General features: G+C 50.8%; 1 protein-coding gene across 1 annotated transcript; it reads right to left on the bottom strand.

Annotated features, from left to right (window-relative positions):
- Nucleotides 1-13,890: 13,890 nt before the first annotated feature.
- CDC37 (cell division cycle 37, HSP90 cochaperone) lies at nucleotides 13,891-24,443 on the bottom strand. Its single transcript, XM_079773360.1, has 8 exons — nucleotides 24,243-24,443; nucleotides 18,021-18,302; nucleotides 17,577-17,685; nucleotides 17,370-17,485; nucleotides 17,163-17,285; nucleotides 15,918-16,100; nucleotides 15,738-15,809; nucleotides 13,891-14,439 (listed from the first exon to the last, which is right to left on the bottom strand). The coding sequence occupies exons 1-8, from the start codon at nucleotides 24,342-24,344 to the stop codon at nucleotides 14,290-14,292; spliced, it is 1,137 nt and encodes a 378-aa protein (XP_079629486.1). The 5' UTR covers nucleotides 24,345-24,443; the 3' UTR covers nucleotides 13,891-14,289.
- Nucleotides 24,444-24,812: the final 369 nt, after the last annotated feature.

Below are 24,812 nucleotides of genomic sequence, written 5' to 3'. Positions count from 1 at the left end.
AAAATGTGCTTCAGTAACCAGTGAGATCACAATCAATGGGATATTCAAACCATCATCAATGGAGTATTGGGATAGCATACATAAGTTCAGAAAATCAAAATAACTTTTAAATGAGTACAGAACCCAAAACAGCAAGGTTAAAATATTAAGCAATTTTTACCCAAGTATGGTTGCTACCATACTTCACATAGACCCGGATCAAGTCTTCCTTGCCGTTTTAACAAGCGTCAGAATTATTTTTCTTTTACAGGGGTTGAGTAACGTTTTCAGGTCACGGCACAAAAGGGCAGAGACAGGTTCGTTTCTGGAGTCAGAGCCCTAACTGCTGTGGCGAAGGGCACATGGCTACTCCTTTCTGAGTCTGAGAACATATGAGGAAAGATAGATTCTTCCTCACAGGGCAGCTATGGAGATCCAGTGTGAAATAGTAGAGACTGAGCCTGGTACCCGGGAAACTGGGGGCTGAGGGATTCATCCTGATGAGGGCATAATATGCAGTTGGAGGGAAATGGGGGACTTGTACTGACATGGAGACACGTCCAGAGTGTCTATAATAAAGGAGAGGGCCCAGCCAGCGTGGCTCAGTGGTTGAGCATCAACCTATGAACCAGGAGGTCACAGTATGATTCTCGGTCAGGGCACATGCCTGGGTTGTGGCCTCCATCCCCAGTAGGGGGAGTCCAGGAGGCAGTCAATCAATAATTCTCTTTCATCATTGATGTTTCTATCTCTCTCTCCCTCCCCCTCTTCCTTCCTCCTTCTGAAATCAATAAAAATATATTATGTTTAAGAAGGAGTGGAATAAAAGGGATGTATTGTTGTTGGAGGAGATCATCAAGAGGACATGACTACCAGTTGACCTTCAAGCTGGACCTGGACATTCGGAGGCTCCTCACCTCTCCCCTGTCTTTGGAATGTACGTGTTACCTACTGTCCCCTCAGTGGGAACTGTTCCAATGACACAGCCTTGGGAGAGTAAGGTGTTGCTGAGACCATCCCAAGCATGCTTGAATACGCGACTGGACCCCGTTAAGGCCTCTATGTAAACTTTTAAGATTCTGGTGGGCAGGGGCGGGGACCTACTCATCTGGTGGTCGTCCAAGACAAGCCTCGCATGTAAGTTCCTTTGCTTATTAAACCCGCCACCTGTTGACCTGGAGTGATCTGCCTCTTTCTGCGGTCTCTCGTTGCCCTCTGTATGGGGGCCAATTTACTAACGAACAATTGTCTTTTATTGTGCCTGCTCAGCCCACCTATGTAAGGACTCAAGAGAAAAATGGAAATATTGGTTAGCTCAGAACGAGAAATCTTAGGGTCCTTCTTGATTCCCCCACTTCTCTCACACCCCCCTCTGGCTCATAAGCAAAAGTGGGCTGTTTCCCTGTTCCCCGTCATCACACACCTGGACCAAGGCAGTTGCTTCTGGTCTGTTTAAGGGCTCCTGCCTCACCCCTCACAGTCTGTCCTCCCTTCCATGCCCAGGGGGCCCTGTGAGCCCTTGAGTCAGGCCATGTCTCTCCTCTGCTCAGAACCCTCCTTGGCTCCTACCTCACTCAGAGGAAAAGCCAACGCCTTCCCGTGCTCATAGGCCCTGCATAACCTGCCCATGCCTCTTCTGCCCTCTCCTCCTCTCACTCTCCCCCTCATTCACTCTGCTTCACCCACAAGGGCCTCCTCACAATTCCTCCAGCACACCAGGCACTGTCTGGCCTCCGGGCCTTTGCACTGGCTGCTCCCTCTACCTGGAACACACTTCCTCAGATTTTTTATGACTCTTCCCCTCGCTTTACTTAGATCTTCAAATACTAAATTGCTGTTTTGTGCAAGATTTTCAACTTTATAAAAATATATCCTACTGTTCATGTTCTGTTACTTTATTCTAAGTTACTCAATAACACATTCTTGAGAGTCATCCATGTTAACGCAAATAGTTCTAGGACATTCCTTTTCTCTACCTTATCATATTCCAACATACAGGGCCATAGCTCAAAACTTAATTGTCCATTCTCCTGGTGAAGGCCTGTGGTTTCCAATTTTGTTGTTATGAGGAACATTTTTTTCTTTTTCTTTTTCTTTTTTAAGATAAGAAGGGAGAGATCAGAGTTCATTTCTTTTTTTAAATTTATTTTAGAGAGAGGATGTGGTAGGGAGAGAGAGAAACATCAATGTGAGAGAGGAACATCAATAGGCTGCCTCTTTTTAAAAATATATATATTATTGATTTTTTTACAGAGAGAAAGGGAGAGGGAGAGTTAGAAACATCAATGAGAGAGAAACATTGAACAGCTGCCTCCTGCACACCTCCACCTGGGGATGTGCCTGCAACCAAGGTACATGCCCTTGACCGGAATTGAACCTGGGACCCTTCAGTCCACAGGCTGACGCTCTACCCACTGAGCCAAACCAGTCAGGGTGATAGGCTGCCTCTTGCATGCACCCAACCGAGAACTGAACCAGCAACTTAGGTATGGTGCCTGATCAGGAATTGAACTGGCCAGCTTTTTGGTACATACTCCAAACAACTGAATCACACCGGTCAGGGCACCAGAAACATTCTTGTGTGTGAGAGAACATATGGTTGTTTTCCTTTTTGGAAACCATTCCAGAGTCTCTTCTCTTTTACAGGTGCAAGTGATCAGGCCCAGGGCCTGGTTGTATGGGTTACAGAACAGCAAAGCCATTTCAACGCACAGTTCCGATGGACGCTTCTGCTGAAGTCAGGGCACTGAGTGGGGAGGAGTGGTTTCGAATGGGAATAGTGAGCAGATACAGATGATCCTGCGAACTTGGAGTCCTTCTCTGAAGACAATTTGGCCTTTGCATGTGTGATACTGTGATATAAGAAGACATGTATATTTGGTCTTTATCCCCGATTCCTGGCACAGAGCTTCTAGAACGCTTGTTACTTCCAGAGGAACCAACCATGTGACCAGAAGGTTGGAACTTTCAGCTCCATCTCCACTCCAGGGAGAGGAGGAAGGCTGGAGATTGGATTTGATCACCAAGAGCCAGTGGCTTAATGAATCGTGCCTACATCCTGGAGCCTTCACAAAAACCCCACACAACAGGATGCAGGGAGCGTTTGGGTTGGTGAACACATCCCTGTGCTGGGAGGGTGATGCCCCCCTCCCCCACGGGGACAGAAGCGCCTGTGTCTAGGCCCCTCCCAGCCCCTGTTCATCTGCATCCTTTATAATGTCCTTTATAGTCAACTGGGACACCTCTGTAAAGTTCCCCTGAGTTCCACGAGCCATTATAGCAAATTATTGAACCTGAGGAAGAGGCTGTGGGAACCCTCCATGGGGATTGCTATTGGAGGCTGAAGTGGGGCGGGAGGGGTGGAGTCCTGTGGGACTGAGTCCTTAACGTCTGGATAGTTAGTGTCAGAACTGAACTGAACTGTAAGACACCAGGTGGTGTCCACAGAAAACCGGAGAATCTCTTGGTGTGGAAAACCCATACACTAGGTGTCAGAAGTGTTGTGAGTACAGAAACAGTTTTCCTTGACCAAGCATTAAAAACAAAACAAGCCCTAACCGCTTTGGCTCAGTGGATAGAGCGTCGGCCAGCGGACTGAAAGGTCCCAGGTTCGATTCCGGTCAAGGGCACGTGCATTGGTTGCGGGCACTTCCCCAGTTAGGGGGTGTGCAGGAGGCAGCTGGTCGATGTTTCTCTCTCATTGATGTTTCTAACTCGCTATCCCTCTCCCTTCCTCTCTGTAAAAAATCAATAAAATATATTTAAAAATCAAAACAAAAGAAAACAGAAACAAAAAAAACAACTTTCACCCTAGCCTATTTGGCTCAGTGGATAGAGCGTCAGCCCTCGGACTGAAGAGTCCCCGGTTCAATTCCGATCAAGGGCATGTACTTAGGTTACAGGATCAATCCTTGGGGCCCTGGGGCAAGTGTGGGAGACAATCAATGTGTCTCTGTTACAAATATCAATGTTTCTCTCCCTCTCTCTCTCTCTCTCTCTCTCTCTCTCTCTCTCTCTCTCTTCCTCCCTTCCATTCTCTCTAAAAATCAATGGAAAAATTAATCCTCAGGTGAGGATTAACAAAATCAAACAAACCAAAAAACTTCCACCCTAGCCCGTTCGGCTCAGTGGATAGATAGAGCGTGGGCCTGCGGACCAAAGGGTCTCGGGTTTGACTCCAGTCAAGGGCAGGTACCTGGGTTGCAGGCTCCTCCCCAGCCCAGGTCCTGGTCAGGGTGAGTGCAGGAGGCAATCAATCAATGTGTTTCTCTCACATCAATGTTTCTCTCTGTCTTTCCCTCTCTCTTCCACTCTCTAAGAAATCAATGGGAAAATAAATAAGCAAATAAATAAGTAAATAAATTAAAAAATCAATGGGAAAATATCCTTGGATGAGGATTAAAAACAAAACACATTGCCCTAGCTGGTTTGGCTCAGTGGATAGAGCGTCGGCCTGTGGACTGAAGGGTCAGGTTCGATTCCGGTCAAGGGCACATGCCTGGGTTGCGGGCTCGGTCCAACGTGCAGGAGGCAGCCAATCAATGATTCCCTTTCATCATTGATGTCTCTATCACTCTCTTCCTCTCTGAAATAAATAAAAATCTTAAAAAAAAACCACAACTACAAAAAGCAAAACACGTTCATGGGCTTCACTTGTGGGCCCAGTTTTAAGAAAAATCAACTACTCAGGCTAAGAAACAAACCCTCACCACTCCCCAGACGCTCCTCATTCTGAACCAGCGAAGTCATCTCTCTGTTCCTTGGTCTGCTGTGGTTTCCTTCATGGCCTTTATGACGACCTGACATTTCACTGGCCGTTTCTTTGAGCACTGACTTAAATGCCTGGCTTCTATTCTAGGATGTCAGCTCCACGAGGGAGGAGGGGTCTGTCTGGTTCTCCACTGTGTCCTCAGCACCTGGAGTTGTGCCTGGCACCTCATAGGTACCAAGAAGCTGGTGGAAGCAGGGGGAGGGCCTTCACCCAATTGCCAAACAGCCCCCCACCCCACCCCCTGGACCTTCCTCCTCCCCCCATCCCTGACGATTTTGGCCTTCCCAAACTGATTTTTTTTTTAAATCCTCACCTGAGGATATGTTTATTGATTTTAGAGAGAGAGGAGGGGAGAGAGAGAGAAAAAAACAAAACACATCACTGTGAGAGAGAAACATCAATCAGTTGCCTCCTGTACTCATCCCAACCTGGGATCAAACCCGCAACCTAGGTCTGTGTCCTAACCGTACACCAAAACCTTTTGGTGTATGGGAGGATGCGCCAACCAACTGAGCCACCTGGCCAGGGCCCAAACCATTTTGATTTTCTGATTCCTCTTGGGTTGGAAGCAAACCGAGTTCCCCTCAGGCATCCCAGTTTGGGGGGGACCTGTCTTTTTTTTTTTTAATTATTATTATTATTATTACTATTGACTAGAGGCCTGGTGCATGAAATTCATGCACGTGGGGGGTCCCTCAGCCCTGCCTGTGTCCCCCTCAGGGGATATCCACCTGTTGGCTTAGGCCTGATCCCCCCAGGGGCCTAAGCCGGCAGTCAGACATCTCTCTCACAGGCCGGGGCTCTCGCAGCCTGGGACCCCTCGCTCCTTACCACCTGCCTACACGGAGGCAGGAGAGGCTCCCGCCACCACCACCACTACCGCTGCACTTGCCAGCAGTGAGCCGGGCTTCTGGCTGAGCGGAGCTCCCCCTGTGGAAGCGCACTGACCACCAGGCAGCAGCTCCTGTGTTTAGTGTCTGCCCCCTGGTGGTCAGTGCGCATCATAGCAACTGTTCATTCAGCCCTTTGGTCAATTTGCATATTTGGGTTTTATTACATAGGAGGATTTCAGAGAGGAAGGGAGAGGGAGAGAGAGATAGAAACATTAATAATGACAGAGGATCATTGATCAGCTGCCTCCTGCACACCTCCCTCTGGGGATCAAGCCTGCAACCCAGGCATGTGCCCTTGACCAGAATCGAACCTGAGACCCTTCGGTCCACAGGCCGACGCTCTATCCACTGAGCTAAACCGGCTAGGGTGGGCCCTGTCTTTTTTAACGACACCCCAAACCCCCACCTGTTTCTCCCCTTTCCCATGCTGCCAACTTCTAACCTCAATAATGACTCTGCATGTGTCTGTTTAGTTCTGTGTACAAATGGGATGTTGTGGAGATGACCCCTCCCCCTGCTGCCTGGTTCTCCTCCCCTTTTCTACCTAGTCGTGGCCACTCATGCAAGCAGGACCAGTAAGAGTCAGGGAACTTCAATTTAAAAAAAGAAATAGACACAACAACAACAAAAAAACACACACAAAAAAAGAGCTGGGCTGGTGTGGTTCAGGGGATTGAGCATCGTCCCCTGGACCAAGAGGTCCCAGGTTCAATTCCCAGTCAGGGCACCCACGCGCGATGTTTCTATCTCTCTCTCCCTTCCTCTCAATTTAAAAACCAATAAAAACATGCCTGGCCGGTGTGTGCCAGTGGTTGAGCATCGACCTATGAACCAGGAGGGCACGGTTCTATTCTGCAGGAGGCAGCCCAATCAATGATTCTCATCATTGATGTTTCTATCTCGCCTTCCTTTCTGAAATCAATTAAAATTATACATACACACATATATATGAAGGAAAGAAATATAAATAAAAACCAATAAAATATATATACATATATATACACTAGAGGTCCAATGCACGAAATATGTGCAAGAGTAGGCCTTCCTTCCCCCGGCTGCCAGCACTGGCTTCCCTCTGGCACCCGGGACCTGGGCTTCCCTCACAGCCCCGGCTTCGTCTGGAAGAATAGTACAGAAGGACGTCTGGTCTAATTTCTAATTAGCATATTATGCTTTTATTATATATATACATATATATATATATATATATATATATATATATATATATATATATGTATATATATATACACACACACACACACACACACACACACACACATACATGAAGCTGGTGGAGTAAATGGCTGGGGAGCTCTATGGAACTGAGCTACTGTCCTGTCTGCTCTGAAGGGCTGGCCATGGCCTTCTGACCTCAGCTTCCTCTCTGCCACTGGGAGTGCAGCAGCAGGAAGCTGAGGGTGCCAGATTCTTTAACAGCCAGCCCAGCGGGGGTGGGGCGGCCTCTGCTGGGCCTGGAGGCTGCGCTACAGAGGGCAGGATGTAGCTGGGACCCGGTATCTACTACTTCAGGAGGGACTGACAGGAAATGATAAAGTGACTAATAATTATAACAATAATGGTAATAATCCCAGTAATCATAATAAATTTTAATAATAGCTCAATTGTCCCAGCCTGGATGCTGGCCCCAGGGTTGGATGCTTAGAATTCTTCAGTTCTTTCTTTCTTTTTAAAAATATGTTTTTATGGATTCTAAATTTTTTAATTAATAAATTAAGTAATTTATTTATTTATTATTAATCCTCACCCGAGGATATTTTTTCCTCAACCGAGGATTTTTTTAGAGAGTGTGGAAGGGAGGGGGAGAGACAGAAAGAGAGAGAAACATCTATATGTGTGAGAGAGACACATTGATTGGTTGCCTCCTGCACTCGCCCCAGGGGCACCAGGATTCATCCTGCTACCTATGTACATGCCCTTGACTGGAATTGAACCCGGGACCCTTCAGTCCAATGCTCCAACCACTGAGCAAACCAGCTAGGGCTATTTTTATTGATTTTAGAGAGAGGAAGGGAAAGGGAGAAACATCCATAAGCTGTCTCCCGCACGCCCCCTGCTGGGAATTGAGCCTGAAACCCAGGCATGAACCCTGACCTGGCATCAAAGCAGTGCATGGGTCAACGCTCAACCATTGAGCCACACCAGCCAGCTTTCCAGTTCTTTTAAAGTGGGACCAGCACCCTACCTGACAGCTGAAGAAAACAGAGGTCATGGAGGCTGCTGGGAAGGTTTGTGTGCTGCACCCTACACCACAGAGTGGAGCCCAGCAGGAAGGCTACAGGTCACCCCAACAATTGTCCGGTTTGCCCAGGACTGCAGGGGATTCCCAGACAGGGGACTTTGGGGTTAAAATTGGGACAACTGGGCAAACTAGGATAATTAGCCACCCTTCCCCAGTGGGTTTCCAGGAGGAAGCTAGAATCAGGGTATTCCCCGGACTCCAGAGGCCTGCAGGAAGTGGCTTCCCCAGAACTCGCAGGAGACCAGGGAAAAGCCAGGAGTTGGTGAATTAAAAAGAAAATCCCTTTGCAGCATTTGAATTGGAAGGTTCAGGAAATAGTCAGCCCCTCCCCAAAACAGCCATGAGGTTGGCTGGGAATCCTTCCAAGAAAGTTCCACACCCTGTGGGCACGTGGGCACACGTGTGAACACAGGACCGCTGGGAAGTTCCCAGAAGCAGGCCCAGCGTGGACATTTGGGGCTGGTCTCAGGTGCCAGGGCTGACCAGCCGACCTTGAGTGACCGATGAATGATCACTCTGACACACGCTTCTGTGAAAGAGAGGGCTAAGGGACTCCCTGGCTATAGGAACCAGACAGCCTCGATAGCCTGCCTCATCAGGCTTTTTTTAAAAATATATATATTTTTTTATTGATTTCAGAGAGGAAGGGAAAGGGAGAGAGATAGAGAAACATCAGTGATGCCTCCTGCACACCCCCCACCAGGGATGGAGCCCACAACCAGGGCATGTGCCCCTGACCGGAATCGAACCCGGGACCCTTCAGTCCGCAGGCCGACGCTCTATCCACTGAGCCAAACCGGCTGGGGCTTCAGGCTTTTATTGTAACAGCAGTTTGAGATAAAGTTTAACTTTTAGATACCATCAGTAGGGTCAGCATTCTTGGGACGATACATGCGTCTGCAGTGTCCTTTAAGCAAGGATGTCTAAAGATGAAGCATAAAGATTCCGGTAAACACCCAAGGGTCTGCATGCATACAGACTTGTTTGGAAAGGCCAAGGAACAATTAGGAGTGACCGCCGTCAGCCAACCCCCCTAGGTCAGAATTTCCTCCTTACAAACTTTCCAACCAAGTCTTCTGGAGGAAACAGAGGTATCACACACACGAAGACTGGAGCCAGAGGTCTGGGTTCAAATCCCTGCTCAGCACTGTGTGATCCTGGACTGTCCTTTAATCTTGCTGTGTCTCAGTTTACTCCTCTGCAAAATGGGGCTAATCAGAATCCCAAACTCAGAGGTAATCAGAGTCCCAAACCATATAAAGAGTTTAGAACAGAGCCAGAAGTGAACTGAGTGCTATTATCTTTTTATTGATTTTTTAAAATATATTTTTATTGATTTCAGAGAAGAAGGGAGAGGGAGAATCATTGATCGGCTGCCTCCTGCATGCCCCCCACTGGAGATGGAGCCTGCAACCCGGGCATGTGCCCTGACCAAGAATCAAACCTGGTTCATAGGTCGATGCTCAACCACTGAGTTCATAAGTCGATGCTCAACCACTGAGCCACGCTGGCCGGGCTTGATTTTTTTTTTTTTTGAGAGGTGGGGTGGGGGAGGGATGGAGAGGGGGGAGAGAGAGAGAGAGAGAGAGAGAGAGAGAGAGAGAGAGAGAGAGAAAGAGAGAGAGGGATTTGTTGTTCCACTTATTTTTAAAAATATATTTTTATTGATTTCAGAGAGGAAGGGAGAGGGAGAGATAGAAACATCAATGATAGAGAATTATTGATTGGTGCATCCATGTTTCTAACTCTCTATTCCTCTCCCTTCCTCTCTGTAAAACAATCAATAAAATATATTAAAAAACAAAACAAAACAGACTTATGCAATTTCTACTGTGTGCTGTGTTCTAGGCCCTGGAGATCTGGCCATGAATAAAACACAGGAATTCCTGCCTTGGAGGAGCTGACATAAACCAAATAAATACTAGGAAATGGGATTTAGGGTATGGGGTTGGAAGATTGTAAGTGCTATGAATGAAAGAAGTTGGGCACGTAAGGGGTATTGGGTACGGAGTCTAACCTGTTCTATGCACCCAGCACCATTCCAGGCACCCAGCAGGAGTCCCAAATAGTTGTTGCATATGAGTAGCTATGGATGGAGGGCTCCCTCTGGTGGCCACAAAATAAGCAAGATGTGTTGCCCAGCTTCCAAGTCCTGGTTTCTGTTGGGTTCTGTGGGTGGGGAAGCCTGGCGGACCAGAGGTGAGAGACAAAGCAACAAGGGGTATCTGTCCCCCGCCTCCCCCGCCTCCCCCGCCTCCCCCGCCTCCCCCGCCTCCCCCGCCGGCCACCTCCTGACTCAGTCACAGTCCAGGCAGTGGCTGTGTCTCTCTATGGCCACACATCCTGCAGGGAGTTCCCTCCCCACGCCCCTTAGTCCTGGATTTACTAATAGCTCTCTTATGCTGCTAGTTCTGGGGCGCCTCCCTTGGCAGAATAACATGCCCATCCCCAAAGAGCCTGTGAATATGTTATGCTACAGGGAGAATTAAGGTTGCAGATGAAATCAAGGGTGCTAATCAATCAATCAATAAAAGGGGGAAAGGATGCTAATCAGCTCATCTTAAAATAGGGAGATGAGTCTGGGGGGCTCAATGTTATCACAGGGGTGCTTAGAAGTGGAAGGGAGCCCGGGGGGCATGGCTCAGTGGTTTAGCGTCGACCTATGACCCAGGAGGTCATAGTTCGATTCCCGGTCAGGGCACATGCCCCAGGTGTGGACTCGATCCCCAGTGGGGGGGGGGGGCATGCAGGAGGCAGCCGATCAATGATTCTCTCATTATTGATGCTTCCATTTCTCTCTCCTTCTCACTTCCTCTCTGAAATCAATAAAAATATTTTTTAAAATTTTATTTTAAAAAGTGGAAGTGAGAGGAAGAAAAAGAGATAGGAGTGATGTGATTCAAGGACTCATATTTACCATCTTTGAAGATGGAGGAAGGGGCCATGAGCCAAGGCATGCAGGCTGGAGAAGCTGGAAAAGGCAAGGAAGTGGTCCCACCCAGAACAGCCTCCAGAAGGATCACAGCCTGGCCAATGTCTTCATTTCAGTAAGACTTCTGACCTGCAGAACTAGAAGATAATGCATCTGTAGCTACTGAGTTTGTGGCACTTTGTTACAGCGGCTGTAGAGAACTAATACACTCAACATATGTGTGTTTGTTTTCCAACCCCACTCACATCACTGATACCAGTTCCTCCACTCTTTTGAGTGGAATTCTTAGTGTTTCCCACTAAGCAGTCCTGCTCCTGGGAATTTTTCCCACTGGTGGGCAGCCTGTACTCATGGCAAATGGTATACAAGGGTATTTCTTGAGGCATTGCTTGAATAAATGGAGATTAGAAAAAAAACACAAGTGTTTGTCAAAAAAGGACTGGTGAAGTAATTGCTGAGATGTGCACATATTGGTGCTTTTCAGGCTGGGGAGACAGAATGAGGAAGTGCTGATGGACTATTAAGATCTGCAGGTCATATTGTTCATTGAAAAAAGCAAGACGTTTCAGATTGTAGAGTAGGCTACATTTTGCGTAAAAAAAAGGGGAAGTGGCCCGGCCAGCATGGTTCAGTAGTTGAGCGTCGACCTATGAACCAGGAGGTCAGGGTTTGATTCCCGGTCAGGGCACATACCTAGGTTACAGGCTTGATTCCCAATGTGGGGCGTGCAGGAGGCAGCCGATCAATGGTTCTCTCTCATCATTGATGTTTCTATCCCTCTTTCCTTCTCCCTTCCTCTCTGAAATCAATTAAAAAATATATTAAACAAGCAAAACCCTCTGTAACTGCCCTAGCTGGCTTGGCTCACAATGGCTTAGAGCAGTGACCCACGGACTGAAGGACCATGGGTTCGATTCCAGTGAAGGGCACATATCTCAGTTGCAGGCTTGATCCCTGGCCTGGAAGGGGTGCATGCAGAAGGCAACCAATCAATGTGTCTCTCTTACACAAATGTTTCTTTCTGTCTCTCCCCCTCCTTTTCACTCTCTCTCTAAAAAAAAAAAAAAATCAATGGAAAAAATATATACTTGAGTGAAGATTAACAAGAAACAAAACAAAAACTCTGTAACTAAGACAAATACTTACTTTAGTGCAATATTTTCAAACAGCACAATGAACATAAAAAATGTTCATTAAACAAAATATCGAAATTTTAGGAATTAGAGTGCCTGAGGCCAAAGGAAAAATAGGGAATATGGATTGTCTTTGAAAGCTTTCACAGTAAAGAATTAAGAAGTTGCCCTTGCACAGCGGTCGGCAAACAGCGGCTCACGAGCCACAGGCGGCTCTTTGGCCCCTTGAGTGTGGCTCTTCCACAAAATACCATGGCCTGGGCAAGTCTATTTTGAAGAAGTGACGTTAGAAGTTTAAGTTTAAAAAATTTGGCTCTCAAAAGAAATTTCAATCGTTGTACTGTTGATATTTGGCTCTGTTGACTAAGGAGTTTGCTGACCACTGCTCTAGCAGGTGTGACTCAGTGGATGGAACCTCAGCCTATGGAGCCCGCCCTCCCCCAACCCCGTTCACTTCCGGTCAAGGGCACATGCCTGGCTTTCCGGCTTTTTCTCCAGTAGGGGGCGTGCAGGAGACAGCCAGTCAAAAGTTCTCTCTCATCATGTGTTTCTCTCTCTCCCTCTCGGAAATCAATAAAAAAAATATATATATATATATATTTTTTTTTTAAAGAAGGAATTAAGCAATTGACAACCCTGGATGAGTGAAGTTTATCCAGGGCCTTAGGATGCCTTCCCCCACCCCGCCCTCCAGATCCACCACCTGCCTTTCTCATCTATATGAAAAGCATTAGGATATGCAGCTCACTATTGCCCCCTGGTGGTGATCAGCTTGTGCACAACAGCATTCTGGGGCCCTTAGCTTTGGCAAATGTTTGCTTAGAGGGTCCGTATGCTAGGACCCCTTGTGGCTGTGAATATCTCAGGACCAGGAAAGGCTCCCTTTGTGCCCTGGTGGAGCTCACAGCAGAACAGAGACAATACACAGGTCAGCAAAGCCAGGCACTTGGGCAGGTGAGGCAAGCTGCCTGGGGTCAGGAGGGGCAACTCAGAGGGCTGGTGGAGGGCCTCTGGGAGGTGGCACTGAGCTCTGGTCTTAGTGGCAAGCATGCGGGGGATGGTATCCCCCAAGAGGGGCGGGCATCACTCGTTTGATATTTCATCTCTTAGGCTAATGTGTCCATGCTCATTGTACTGTTCTTTAAAACCCTTTCTGGGCCCAAATATTTCATTCCCTTTTAAAAGGAGCCCCACTTGAGGACACTATAGGGGTGCTCAGGCAAAGGGACAGGCATGCACCAAAGCCACATCTTGAGTACGTGCCAGGCACCTGTTTGCCAGTAGCATTATCTCCTTTCACAACTGTGGGAGGAAGGCACCACCATTATTCTCATTGTACAGATGGGGACACCGAGACTTAGTAAGTTGTCCAAACTCACACTGATATAAAATTTCAAGTGCTCTCACACCATCAAGGCATAGAGGGAGTGGACAAAAGGACACAAGGTGAGGGGACACGAGATGAGGGCAGGGAGGTGACTGGGCAGTGGTTCTGGGCCTGGTGAGCCTAGGGAGGGCTTTGGCCTCTGCTCCGAGGGAGGAGCGTGCCCTGACTCGTGTTCATGTGCATTCTCTGGCCACTGCCCGTTGGGGTCTGGTGTGGGGCCGGTGTCCAGGCCAGAGGTGATGGGGACCTGGACCAGGGTGGAGGCCATGTGAATAAAAAGATGTTCTGGAGGCAGAGCTGCCCACATGGAAGGTGAGACATGGTGCAGGAGACTTAGAGGAACAAGACAAGTCCAAGACTGAGAGGTGAGAGGCAGGTGAGAACTTTGATGGAAGAGAATGCACCAGTGTGTCTGGAGTGAGCACAAGAGTTGCCCAGATAGATGGAGGGCAAAGCGGGGGACTCACAGGTCTAGTCACCAACACTCACCAGGCTCCCCACTCCCACCCCCCAGAAGAGCTGTGCCAACAGCCCGCGCAATGCCACACAGAGCATCTGAAATCCTTTATTGGGAGATCACTGCTGTTTACCACACAGGAGACTCGACAGCTGACAGTGGAAACAGAGCCCAGTGACTGGAGCAGCCCCTCGGCGGGGGACCCTCCCCTCTCCTGTGGATCGGCCTAACCCCCTCTGCTCCTTCCTGGACCCCAGGGCCTTTGGCATAACGCTGATGGGGGAGCTCAGGCAGTGCAGGCCCTTGACTCAAAGCAAGACTTGGATGAGTGCGGGGGGTAGGGCATGGGGCAGGTCTTCCAGGCTGGAGGGTGGGGGAAGTGAAGGAAGCCAGGAGCTAGGGCAATGGCATCTATTTTCATTTTCTGAAAAGGGGGGCACGGAAGCCTGCAGGCAGGCGGGCAGCAGCTGGGGCGGGTCACGCGCTGACATCCTTCTCATCTGGCTTGACAGTTTCCAGTAAAGGGTCCCCGGGACCTGCCTCCTCTCCCTCCTTGGCCTCACTGGACTTGGAGTTGGGGACCCAGAGGCCTGAATCGATGCAGCGCTGCATGTGGTACTTTGCATCCTGTGGGGAGAAAGACAGACAGGTGAGGCCAAGCTGCCACCCCCAGGAGGACCAGCTGTCTCCTGCACACCCTAAAGCCTGCTTACTGCTCATTCTAGAGCAGAGCTACCCAAAAGGACTGTCCGCAGTGATGGAAAGGATCCATCATCTGTGCTGTCCAACATGGTGGCCACCAGCCACATGTGGCCGTCAAGTAAGTCAAATGTGGCTAGTGCAGCCCAGCTGGTGTGGCTCAATGGTTGAGCGTTGACCTATGACACAGGAGGTCATGGTTCGATTCCCAGTCAGGGCACATGCCCAGGTTGTGGGCTCCATCCCCAATACACGGCATGCAGGAGGCAGCCAATCAATGATTTTCTCTCATCATTAATGTTTCTATCCCTCCCTTCCTCTCTGAAATCAATAAAATAAAAAATAAAAATTAAAAAAAAGCATGACCTCTGTGTATCAAAGACAGGCAGTGAACCTCAAGCCGGAGTTTGAAGAACTAGAAACCCCAGCACAGATCCTCTGAACGGACCCAATTTACATATGAGGAAACCAGTATGGCCAACCATTAAGCCACTGTCAGGAATGGGGTCAAACCAAGCTCTATTCAGACTCATCTCTCAGCACTGCTACTGCTCCTAACAATAATGACAACTGAGATTTACCAGCATCTACCATGTGCCCAGCCCTTCCCATGCACTTGGCCAGTTAATATCAAAAGAGAATTTGTGTTCCTAGCTGGTTTGGCTCAGTGGATAGAGCGTTAGCCTATGGACTGAAGGGTTCCGGGTTCGATTTCGGTCAAGGGCACATGCCAGGGTTGCAGGCTCAAAACCCAGTGGGGGGTGTGCAGGAGGCGGCTGATCAGTGATTCTCTCTTCATTGATGTTTCTGTCTTTCTCTCCCTGTCCCTTCCTCTCTGAAGTAGATTTTAAAAATATATTTTTTTAAAAAGAGAGAATCTGTGGTTTGATGGGGTAACTGACACTGAGGAGGAACCCCCTCCTTGGACCACCTTGAATCACTGGCAAGATGGGGTCAGTGGGGTATGCTGGCTGTGCTCATAAACAGCCCACCGTGACAGTGATACTCAGTCTGGATGCCGAGGACGCAGTAGGTGCTTGTGGTACAAGAGCCTGGCTGCCTCACGTGCTGGCCACACAGTGACCCAGCCTCCCTTATTCCTCCCAGAAGTCCAGGAGGCCCTTCTATCGGCAACAGGGAGAGCTGGGGGCAGGGGAGCTGAGGGACACACTGCTGGCCTGCCGCTCAGCCTGGCTAGTGGGTGGGCCTGGGGTGCAGTTACTTACACTGGGGTCCATCTTGCTAATGGCGTCTTGGAGCATCTGCACGTCCTTCACGTCAAAGCATTTCTGGAGTTCCTGCGGAGGCAGAGGGGCTGAGGTCAGGGCTTGGGTCCCCGGGACTCCGTGAGTCCTGCTGGCTACCTGCCTGCTGCCTGCCTTCCTGCCTGGGCTGGGGCTGCGCACCTCAGGGAGAGACTCATAGACTTCCACGGGGTCCAGGCCACCAGGGCCAAGCCGCTTCTTGCGTTCCTCCTCCTCGTACTCCTTCATGGCCTTCTCGATGCGTATCTTGGCGCGGCCCCGCACGCGCTCCTTGAAGGCCTCCAGCTCATCGTTGAAACCCTCCATGTACTGGCGGTCGGCTGTCTGTGGGGAGCAGGAAGCAAGAGGGGTTTGCCAGGCAGCACTGAGGAATCCAAGACCCTCCTGCTGCCAGTCCTCATAGACACCCTGGGGCTTGAGCCTCTTCTCTATTCCATCTAGTCTCCGCCTCTAAGCTCAGACTTTACCACCTATACAGGCATACCTCGAAGGTACTGCGGATCGGTTCCAGACCACGGCAATAAAGCAAATATCGCAATAAAGCAAGTCACACGAATATCTGGTTCCTCAGTGCATATAAAAGTTAGGTTTACAATATACTGTAGTCTAAGTATGCAATAGCATTATGTCTAAAAAATGTACATACCTTAATTAAAAGATACTTTATTGCTAAAAAATGCTAACCATCATCTGAGCCTTCAGCGAGTCGTAATCTTTTTGCTGGTCTTGCCCTAGTAACATCAAAGATCACTGATCACAGATCACCATAATGAATATAGTAATAACGAAAAAGTCTGAAAAACTGAGAATATTACCAAAATGTGACACAGAGACATGAAAAATGGTGCCGATAGATTTTAGCACAGGGTTGTCAAAAACCTTCAATTTGTAAAAACACACAACACCTGCGAAGTTCAATAAGGTGAAGTACAATAAAACGAAGTGTGCCTGTATGCTAATGACCACCTGCCTGCATGCCCCCCTGCACCACAGACCCCCACAGCCATTCCTTGATGTCCTCCTGTGGGGATTTTCTTAGACACCTCAAACTCAACACAGCCACACCTGAGCTCTGGATCACGCGGCCCTGCCCCCAAATCTGCCTTGCCCTCAATCTCCCCAGCTCAGCACATGGAGCTTTGTTCTTCCAGATGCTCAGGGTAAGAAACCTGGAAGTGTCCTTGACTCTGTCCCTCACCCTCTTCCAAAATCTGTCTGGAAGCCAACAAATTCTCACCTCCTCCATGGCTCAGCCCTCTCCTGATGTATAAGGTTCTAATCATTGAGGCCTGGGCCCCCGTGGACATGTATTTGCCTCCCACCAACGACCATAGGCTGGCTCCCTGAGGACCACCCCACCTCGCCCCAGCTGCTCAGGGCCCCCACCTTGATCTTAGTGAAGAACTGCCGGAAGCAGGCACGGGGATCCACCTTCAGGCTCTTGGCCAGCTCCAGGATGAACTGCATGACAATGGTCTGGTGCGCCACCTGCTCCATGAGTGCACATTTCTGCTCAAGGAGAAACAGCACCGTGTCACCAAGTGGCAGCCTCAGGGTAGAGCCTTCCCCCAGCCCAGGGCATGCTCCACTAACCTCCTCCACCTCTAGGTCAATGCACCAGATGACCAGGTAGTTGGCTGTCTCCTCGCACACCAGGTGGGCGTTGTCTGACAGGTACTTCTGACTGTCATCCCAGCGGTGGAGCATGCCTACGACAAGGTGTTGACAGGGTGCTGGAAGGACCCAGAGGCAGAGCCAGCCCCTCAGGCCCCCACTGGTGGCGCTCCGCACCCAACTCACCAAAGTGCTTTATCTGTTTCTCATACTTCTCCACAAAGGTCTTGTGTTTCTGTTCTCTCACCTCTTCTGACTCCTCCTCCACCTGCTCGGGCTTGGTATTGACCATGCTCTGTGGTGTGGGGAGAGAGGGAGCGGGCTGGGGTGAGGCCTCGGAGTGCCTCGAACATGGCCGAGTGGGCCGTGACCGCAGTGCCCATCCCATCCACGGTGGAGGCAGTGATGGCGCCATGAACATCAATGTGGCCTCCGACTAGGGCCTTCGGGCAGATCAGAAGGGGACCAGTGGGGTGCTTCATCCACTTGGCATCCCTGTTCCCCCCATTGCCCCCATCCATCTCTCCCTCAACCTGTGCAGCCCTTACCCATGCCCCCCCCCCCCCCGCAACCTGCCAATGGCCACGGAACCCAACCAGGGGTGCGAGTGCCCCGCCAGCCCCCGCATACCTTGCTGAAGCCGTCTTTGCTGAGCGTGTCCACATTCCAGGGCATGCTCTTCTCCTTCTTGCGCATCTCCTCCAGCTTCTGCTCCCAGCTCCGCTCCTCCTTGCGCAGCTGCTGAGCCTCGGCCTGCAGCCGCTCCAGCTCCACCTTGCTGCCCTCATCCTCAGCCACCTCCAGCTCCTTCAGCTTCCGCTGACACTCGACCACCTTGCGCTTGCACTCGCGGCAGCTCCTGTCCAGCTCCTCCTTCTCCTTCTGGAACTGTTCCATGCGCTCCACCCGGGCCTGTGGGCAGGGATGGCCCATCACTCTGGGGAATGGTCTGTCCCTTGACCCTGGCCCCATCCCAGCCAAGGGCTTCCAGGATATAGCTGGGAGGGTCACAAGGAATGTCTGCACCAACATGTGTCCTGGGTGCCCAGCTTCCACCCTCGCCCCCAGAGATACCTACACACACTTGAGTCAGGACAGGTCCCTCCTCTGCTCAGAACTCCTCATGGCTCCCACCTCACTCACAGCAGAAGCCCAACTCCTCCCCATAGTCCACAAGGCCCTGCACACTCTATTACCTCCGTGCCTTCACCTCCTCCAACTCCCCTGCCCCACAGCCACACTGGCTGCCTCAACCTTTCTTGAATGCACTCCAAACCTCAGAGCCTTTGCACTGGCTGTTCCCTCGGCCTGGAAGGCTCTGTGCCCGGACCACCCCTCCCCCCAGGTTACTCTCTCACATCCTTAGGATCTTGGCTCATGTGTTGCCTTATAGGTGAAGCCTTCCCTGAGCACCTTACTGAAGATCAGGACCTCCCCTCACTCCTGTCCTGCATTATCTTCCTCCTCAGCACGTCACCTGCTAACATCCAGTGACAATCATTTATCATGTTTTGGGCACTGTCCCTCTCCAAGGATACTGGCTCCCCAGAAGTGGGGATACATCTGTTTACTGGGTCACACACACACTGGCACATAGAAGGGGCTCAGGAATTGCTTGCTGGGCCCTAACCGGTTTGGCTCAGTGGATAGAGCGTTGGCCTGCGGACTGAGGGGTCCCAGGTTCGATTCCAGTCAGGGGCATGTGCCTGGGTTGCGGGCACATCCCCAGTGGGAGGTGTGCGGGAGGCAGCTGATCGATGTTTCTCTCTCGTCGATGTTTCTAACTCTCTCTCTCTGTAAAAAATCAACAAAACATATTTTTTAAAAAAAGGAATTGCTTGCTGGATGAATCAAGACACCCCCTACCCTGGCCTGTGTGGCTCAGTGGATAGAGTGTCGGCCCAAAGAACGAAGGGTCTCAGGTTTGATTCCCAGTCAAAGCCATGTGCCTGGGTTGCAGGTTCAATCCCTAGGCCTGGTCCGGGTGCGTGCAGGAGACAACCAATTGCTGTGTCTCTCACTTGATGTTTCTCTCTCTCTCTCTCTCTCCCCCTCCTCTCTTCCACTCTCTCTAAAAAATCAATGGAAAAAATACCCTTGGGTGAGGATTAACAATAAAATGAAATAAAATAAAAAGACATCCCTCACCAAGGTCATAGGCTCCCCTTCTTCCTCAGAGTCTTGCAACCCATCCTCTGTCCAGCAACCCTCTCAATCCCCCTCTGCCTGGGTGTCCCATAGGCATCTCCAACTCCATGTCCAAAACCGAACCCACCATTTTACCCCCCAAAACCCAGACTCCTGCCATGTCCCCCCTCAATGAAGCCACCCCTACCCCACCTCCTGCCCCCAGTTGAGGCCTGCTCACTGATCCTGCCCTGCCCTCCTGCTCTGGCACCAAGTCCTGACGGTTTTTCACTGTTAAATGATTCTCTAATTCACTCCACTGCGAGTCTTTGAGCCTGGATCACTGCCAAGGCCCCCTCAGCTGTCTCTGGACAGCATGCCCTCCTGAGCCCCAGCTTCACCCCAAATGTCCGCTTCCACTGTGCCCTAAGCTTAGTGATGGTGCCCATCTCACCGTCCCCCTCGCTCAGTCCCCCCATTCAGACCCCTATCAGATCGCTTGGCCCTGTCTGCTCTCCAGCCCTGCTGGGCTCCACCATCATCTTCCCTGGCTCCTGGCTGTGCCCGTTCAATCCAGAGCCATTGACAAAATCCCAAGAGATGCCATTGCCTTCAACTGCTGCTCTCTCAAATTCAGGCTCAGAAGCTGACAGAGGAGTCTTTGGAACATATACAGCTTTTCCCACTACTCCATCCTAGTGTGTGGGTTCAGATGGGACCCTCTGACCCTGCCCCAAGCTGCCAACCGGGCACCAAGGCCCTGTGTAGGGCTGGGTCCTGCCCTCCTCTCCCAACTCTGGGTCCCAGGCAGATGTTGGCCCTGTGGTTCCCTGAATACACCAGTCTCTCCTGCCTCTTAGCTTCTGCACATGCTGTTCCTTCCACCTGGAATTCTCTTCCTCTTACTCCATTTGATTTGCCAAGTCTCAGTTTCAACAGAGCCTTCCCCAAGTGTCTTCCTAAGCATCACTGAGTCCCAAAAGCCCCTCTGTGATCCTCAGATAATGTGAGAAGATGCTGGAGGGCAGCCTCAGGCCCCAGAACTGGGGTGACATTCCATGGTTACTGTGTACCGCCTGGGTGTCCCCGGGGCCGATCCCCTGACCTCTCATAATCTGTTTCCTCAGCTGTAAAATGCAGACATCACCACAAACTCATGGGATTGCACTAGAAGCAAAGGTTATAAATTAAAGCAGACGGTCCAGGGCATGGGTGCCCAGCAAGCACCATCCCCACACTGGTTACTGTCATTACTGTCTGTCCAAGGGGACAATCGCTCTCTCTGGGGAACGTTTTCGGGCTCAAACAAGGAAATGCACTTGGAGTGCTCAGTTTTATTTCTGCCCCTGAGTTAGGGCTCATTAACTGGGAATGGTTGTTACTGCATCATCACAGCACCCAGCTCCGCCACTTACTGGTGACATGTCCTTGGCCAAGTCCCTTAAACCGCTCCCTGCCTTGGTTTTCCCCTCTGTGAAATGAGGCCTCACAGGGTTGCTGTGCGGACAAAATAAATGATTCCATGGCAGCTGCTTGCCACACAGCACTCAGTATCTTACTGTTATCATCACTGCCATAATTACTACCACCAGAATAGTCTGTTAACTCGCTTTTATGCCTTATCTGGGGCTGTCTGTCCAGGTTCTAGCACAGGGCCAGGCATACAGGGGATGAGAATCGAGAGACCTGGGCCTCTATAGGACTGGTGCTCCACTGGGTTGACACACCAGTCCTGAGCCTCACTTTCCCCCATGTGGATAGGGATCGAGAAGGCCCTTGCCTCATGGAGGGATCAAAACACAACACAGCCCTGGCCTCTGCAACCTCCCTTTCTCCACAAGCGCCTGTGTCCCGCTGGAGCCCTCTTGCTGAATTGTGAGGGGCTCTCCCAGGTGGGCATCACGGCTGGCCTAGGGTGGCAGCAGAAACTTACCACCTACTGGTCTCTGCTGGGCAGCCACCAAGCTTTCCCCAGTGTCCTTTGAGTGGCCGCCAGGGAGGCCAAAGCTAAATAAAGGCCTCCCAGAACTGGCAGGGGTGGCTGCCTGCCAGGCCTGGCTTTCCACCTCCATGAGGGGCTGGGCAGGGCAGAAGCCACGGCAGTGGGTGGGGCTGCCCTCCCGCCTTCCAGAGAGGGAAACCAAGGCTCATGGAATCTTAATGTGGCACAACGCACTGGAAGGAGCCGCAGGAAACCAGTGGTGATAAGGGAGCCTCACCTGTCCCCTTCTGGAATCTTTGGAAGTTTTTTTGTTTTTGTTTTTTTTACCATGAGAGCGAATTACCTAAATAATAATGATGAAAGTAGTGGCTAAAGTTTAAAAAGAGCTATGACATGCCAGGGGCTGTCCCAAAAGCATTACATACATTACGATAAGTAAATAACAACCCTATGGGGTGGATACTATTAATATTCCCAACTGGGGAAACTGAGGCACCGAGCGAGCAAACACTTTGCTGGAGGCCATGCAGCAAGTTAGTGATTCAGGAGCCAAGATTTGAACCCAGGTGGGAAGTCTGTGTTCAGAAGCTCACAAGGCTACCATTCTACCAACCCCACCTCTCCTCCCAGGGCCTGAGCCGAGTTCTTTTCAGATCTAATCTCATTTTAATGGACTGGGATAGAACCCAGGCTTGCCTAGTGCAGGGGACACTGAGGCCCCCTGTGTCCACTACAGCCTCAGGGCTCTTGTGGCAGGACAGGAAACGGTTCTGTGGGAGGAGGGAGGAGGGCGTGGCGGGAGGAAGCCGCTCCAGGATCGGGGGGGGGGGGGGGGGGGGCACCCAGCGGGACCAAATCGGTCTCCATAAAGCAGTATAAATTAACCTCTTTCTGTGACAGAAACTTGTGTTCCCAAGCTTACTGTCTTTAGAGCTCTGTGGAGGTCTTAAATATTTCAAAATAATAAATGTTACACACAACAGGAAATGGAAGTGCTAGAACTTTCTTACACTCTAGGACAGGGGTGGGGAACCTTTTTTCTGCCAAGGGCCATTTGGATATTTATAACATCAGTCGAGGGGCATTCAAAATTATCAACTTAAAAATTAGCCTGCTATATTTGGTCAAACATTTAATTAACTCACCCCTAATGCCTTGGCAGGGCCAGACCAAATGATTTCACAGACCTTACATGGCCCGCAAGCCAGACGTTCCCCACCCCTGCTCTCTAGTGGCTTGCCCAGCAGATACACCATAAGAGACAGCTGCTTAAAGGAATGGGCTGAAAATGGGACTGGGAACCAGATGTAGGAACTAATAATGCCTTGGCAAGATGGGAAAGGGCCTTCTAGGAGTTTCTGAATAAATGACTGGGAGTTGCCATAAGGGAGGGTGGGGTGAAGCATTACTAACTGGAAGGTTCTGAGAGGTACACACCCTCAGTTTAAGAGTATAACAGGCACAGGCATGTGGATACAGCTGCTCTGATATGGGGGAGCAGGAGGTTAGAACATTAGGTATTTTTTTAAATATGTTTTTATTGATTTCAGAGAGGGAGAGGGAGAGAGAGAAACATCAATGATGAGAGAGAATCATGGATCGGCTGCCTCCTGCACGCCCCCCACTGGGGATCGACCAGGCATGTGCCCTTGACCAGCATCAAATCTGGGACCCTTCAGTCCTCAGGTCAACGCTCTATCCACTGAGCCAAACCAGCTAGGGCTAGAACATTAGGTCTTATGAGAGCTATTCTATTGGTCTGTGAGCACTGTTGGACAGGGAGAGAGGCAGGGGTACTCTCAGACTTGGGATTCTGGGATCTGGGTTTAGGGGAAAATAGATAAAAGGGGCAGTGAATTTGGAATCAGGCTGGGAGAGGGTTCCTGATGAGAATAGAGACAATTTGGGTGTCTGAGAGCAGCAGGCCAGGCTGGGGTTAGGAGGAAGACAGGGTGGGTTTGGATGAGGTGTTCCAATGCTGGTGGAGGTTCTACAGGGAGCTGGTCTTGGGGTGTGGGTGGTGCCTGGGTCTGCAATACCAAGTAAGTAGCAGGGGCTCTGGCTGGGAGGGAAGCTGCTAAGGTAGGGTTTCCTGATGTCATGGGATATGGGGTCTACAGTAGGTGAGACTAAAGGAGAGCAGACAGAATTGGAGGCTCCATCAGGGTAGAGCTGGTAATTTAGTCTGGAGGGGAACCGGGTTCCAAACCTCCGGTCTTAGATGGGACTGAGGACCCCAGTAGGGCAAAGGACTTAATGATAGGGAAGGGGTCCGGGGTGTGGGTTGGCATCCAGGCCAGGAACAGAAATCCCAGGGGAAGCAGAGTTCCTTGTTCTATTTGGGGGAGTGGGATCTGGGGATCTGAATGGGAATCATCCTCAAACCCAGGGAATCATATCGTAGGATAGATTCATTCAAGTATTAAGGACTTTAGGAACTGGGGAGGGGAGGGGAGGGGCGAATGGGATATCCAAGATCAGAAGTGGGTACCCGAATAGGATCAGGGTCCAGACTCTGTGGCAGAGTTCTGGGTATAAGTCGAAGGTCCCAGACAGGACTAGGGGCACCCCCAAAGCTTGTCTTGGGAGTCTAGACTATAAGGAAGATGCCCTAGGGGTCCCGGCAGTTCTGAGGTCACGGAGTTGAGCCCCGGAAGATATTAAAAGCCCAGACTGTGCGGTGGGATCCCAGGTGTCAATGGCGGGTCCCTGGAGGTATAAGGGATCAGAACTCTGGAGCGGAGTCCCGGGAGGGGGGAAGGGGCTGGGCACGCGCGCTCTACCTGGTGCCGCCAGCGGAAGAGACTGGCCGTGTCGATGTTGGGGTGCGTCTCATCTTCATCGTCAGACACCTCGATGTGGTCCCACACACTGTAGTCCACCATATTGCGCTGTGGCCCAGCCAGCTCCGGTTCCGAAGGGGCACTGGAGGTGGCGGCAGCGGCAGGGACAGCACTGGAACTTGGGCCCGCGGAGCCCCGCCCCTTCCGCTTCCGGTCTGGCGCGTAAGCCCCACCCGCAGGTGACGCCATATCCCTAGTAACTGCGGCGGCGGCGCTAGCGACCGAGCTGGTCTTAAAGGGACTTGAGCGCGTGTTCCGGCCTCTGGAGCCGACGCGGGGTTCCCGCCAGGCACCTCCGGGGGATATACCTGCAGGCTCCCCAACCTCGCGCCCCGCTCATCTCCCGCTGCCTCACAGTGGGAATTTACGGCAGCCGCAGGTGGGGGGCAGGTGGTGAGACTGAGCGAGGGAATTACCCTCCTAGCCACGCCACAGTGACAGCCTGAACCCACAGCAGGGGCGGGGCCTCGGCGAGGAGACCTGCCCCCTATCCATTGTGAATCGGGGTGG

Source organism: Cnephaeus nilssonii (assembly GCF_951640355.1).
Source record: "Cnephaeus nilssonii genome assembly, chromosome: 5".
Classification (NCBI taxonomy): domain Eukaryota; kingdom Metazoa; phylum Chordata; class Mammalia; order Chiroptera; family Vespertilionidae; genus Cnephaeus; species Cnephaeus nilssonii.
The sequence above is the reverse complement of the archived record's forward strand: the minus strand, read 5'-3'. Positions and strand labels throughout refer to the sequence as shown.

Coding starts and splice junctions, on each gene's coding strand:
- CDC37 (XM_079773360.1), bottom strand. CDS start 24,344: ATGGTGGACTACAGTGTGTGGGACCACATCGAGGTGTCTGACGATGAA. Junction 17,686..18,020: donor GCAAAGACGGCTTCAGCAAG/GTATGCGGGGGC, acceptor CCCACACCACAG/AGCATGGTCAATACCAAGCC. Junction 17,486..17,576: donor GAAACAGATAAAGCACTTTG/GTGAGTTGGGTG, acceptor ACCTTGTCGTAG/GCATGCTCCACCGCTGGGAT.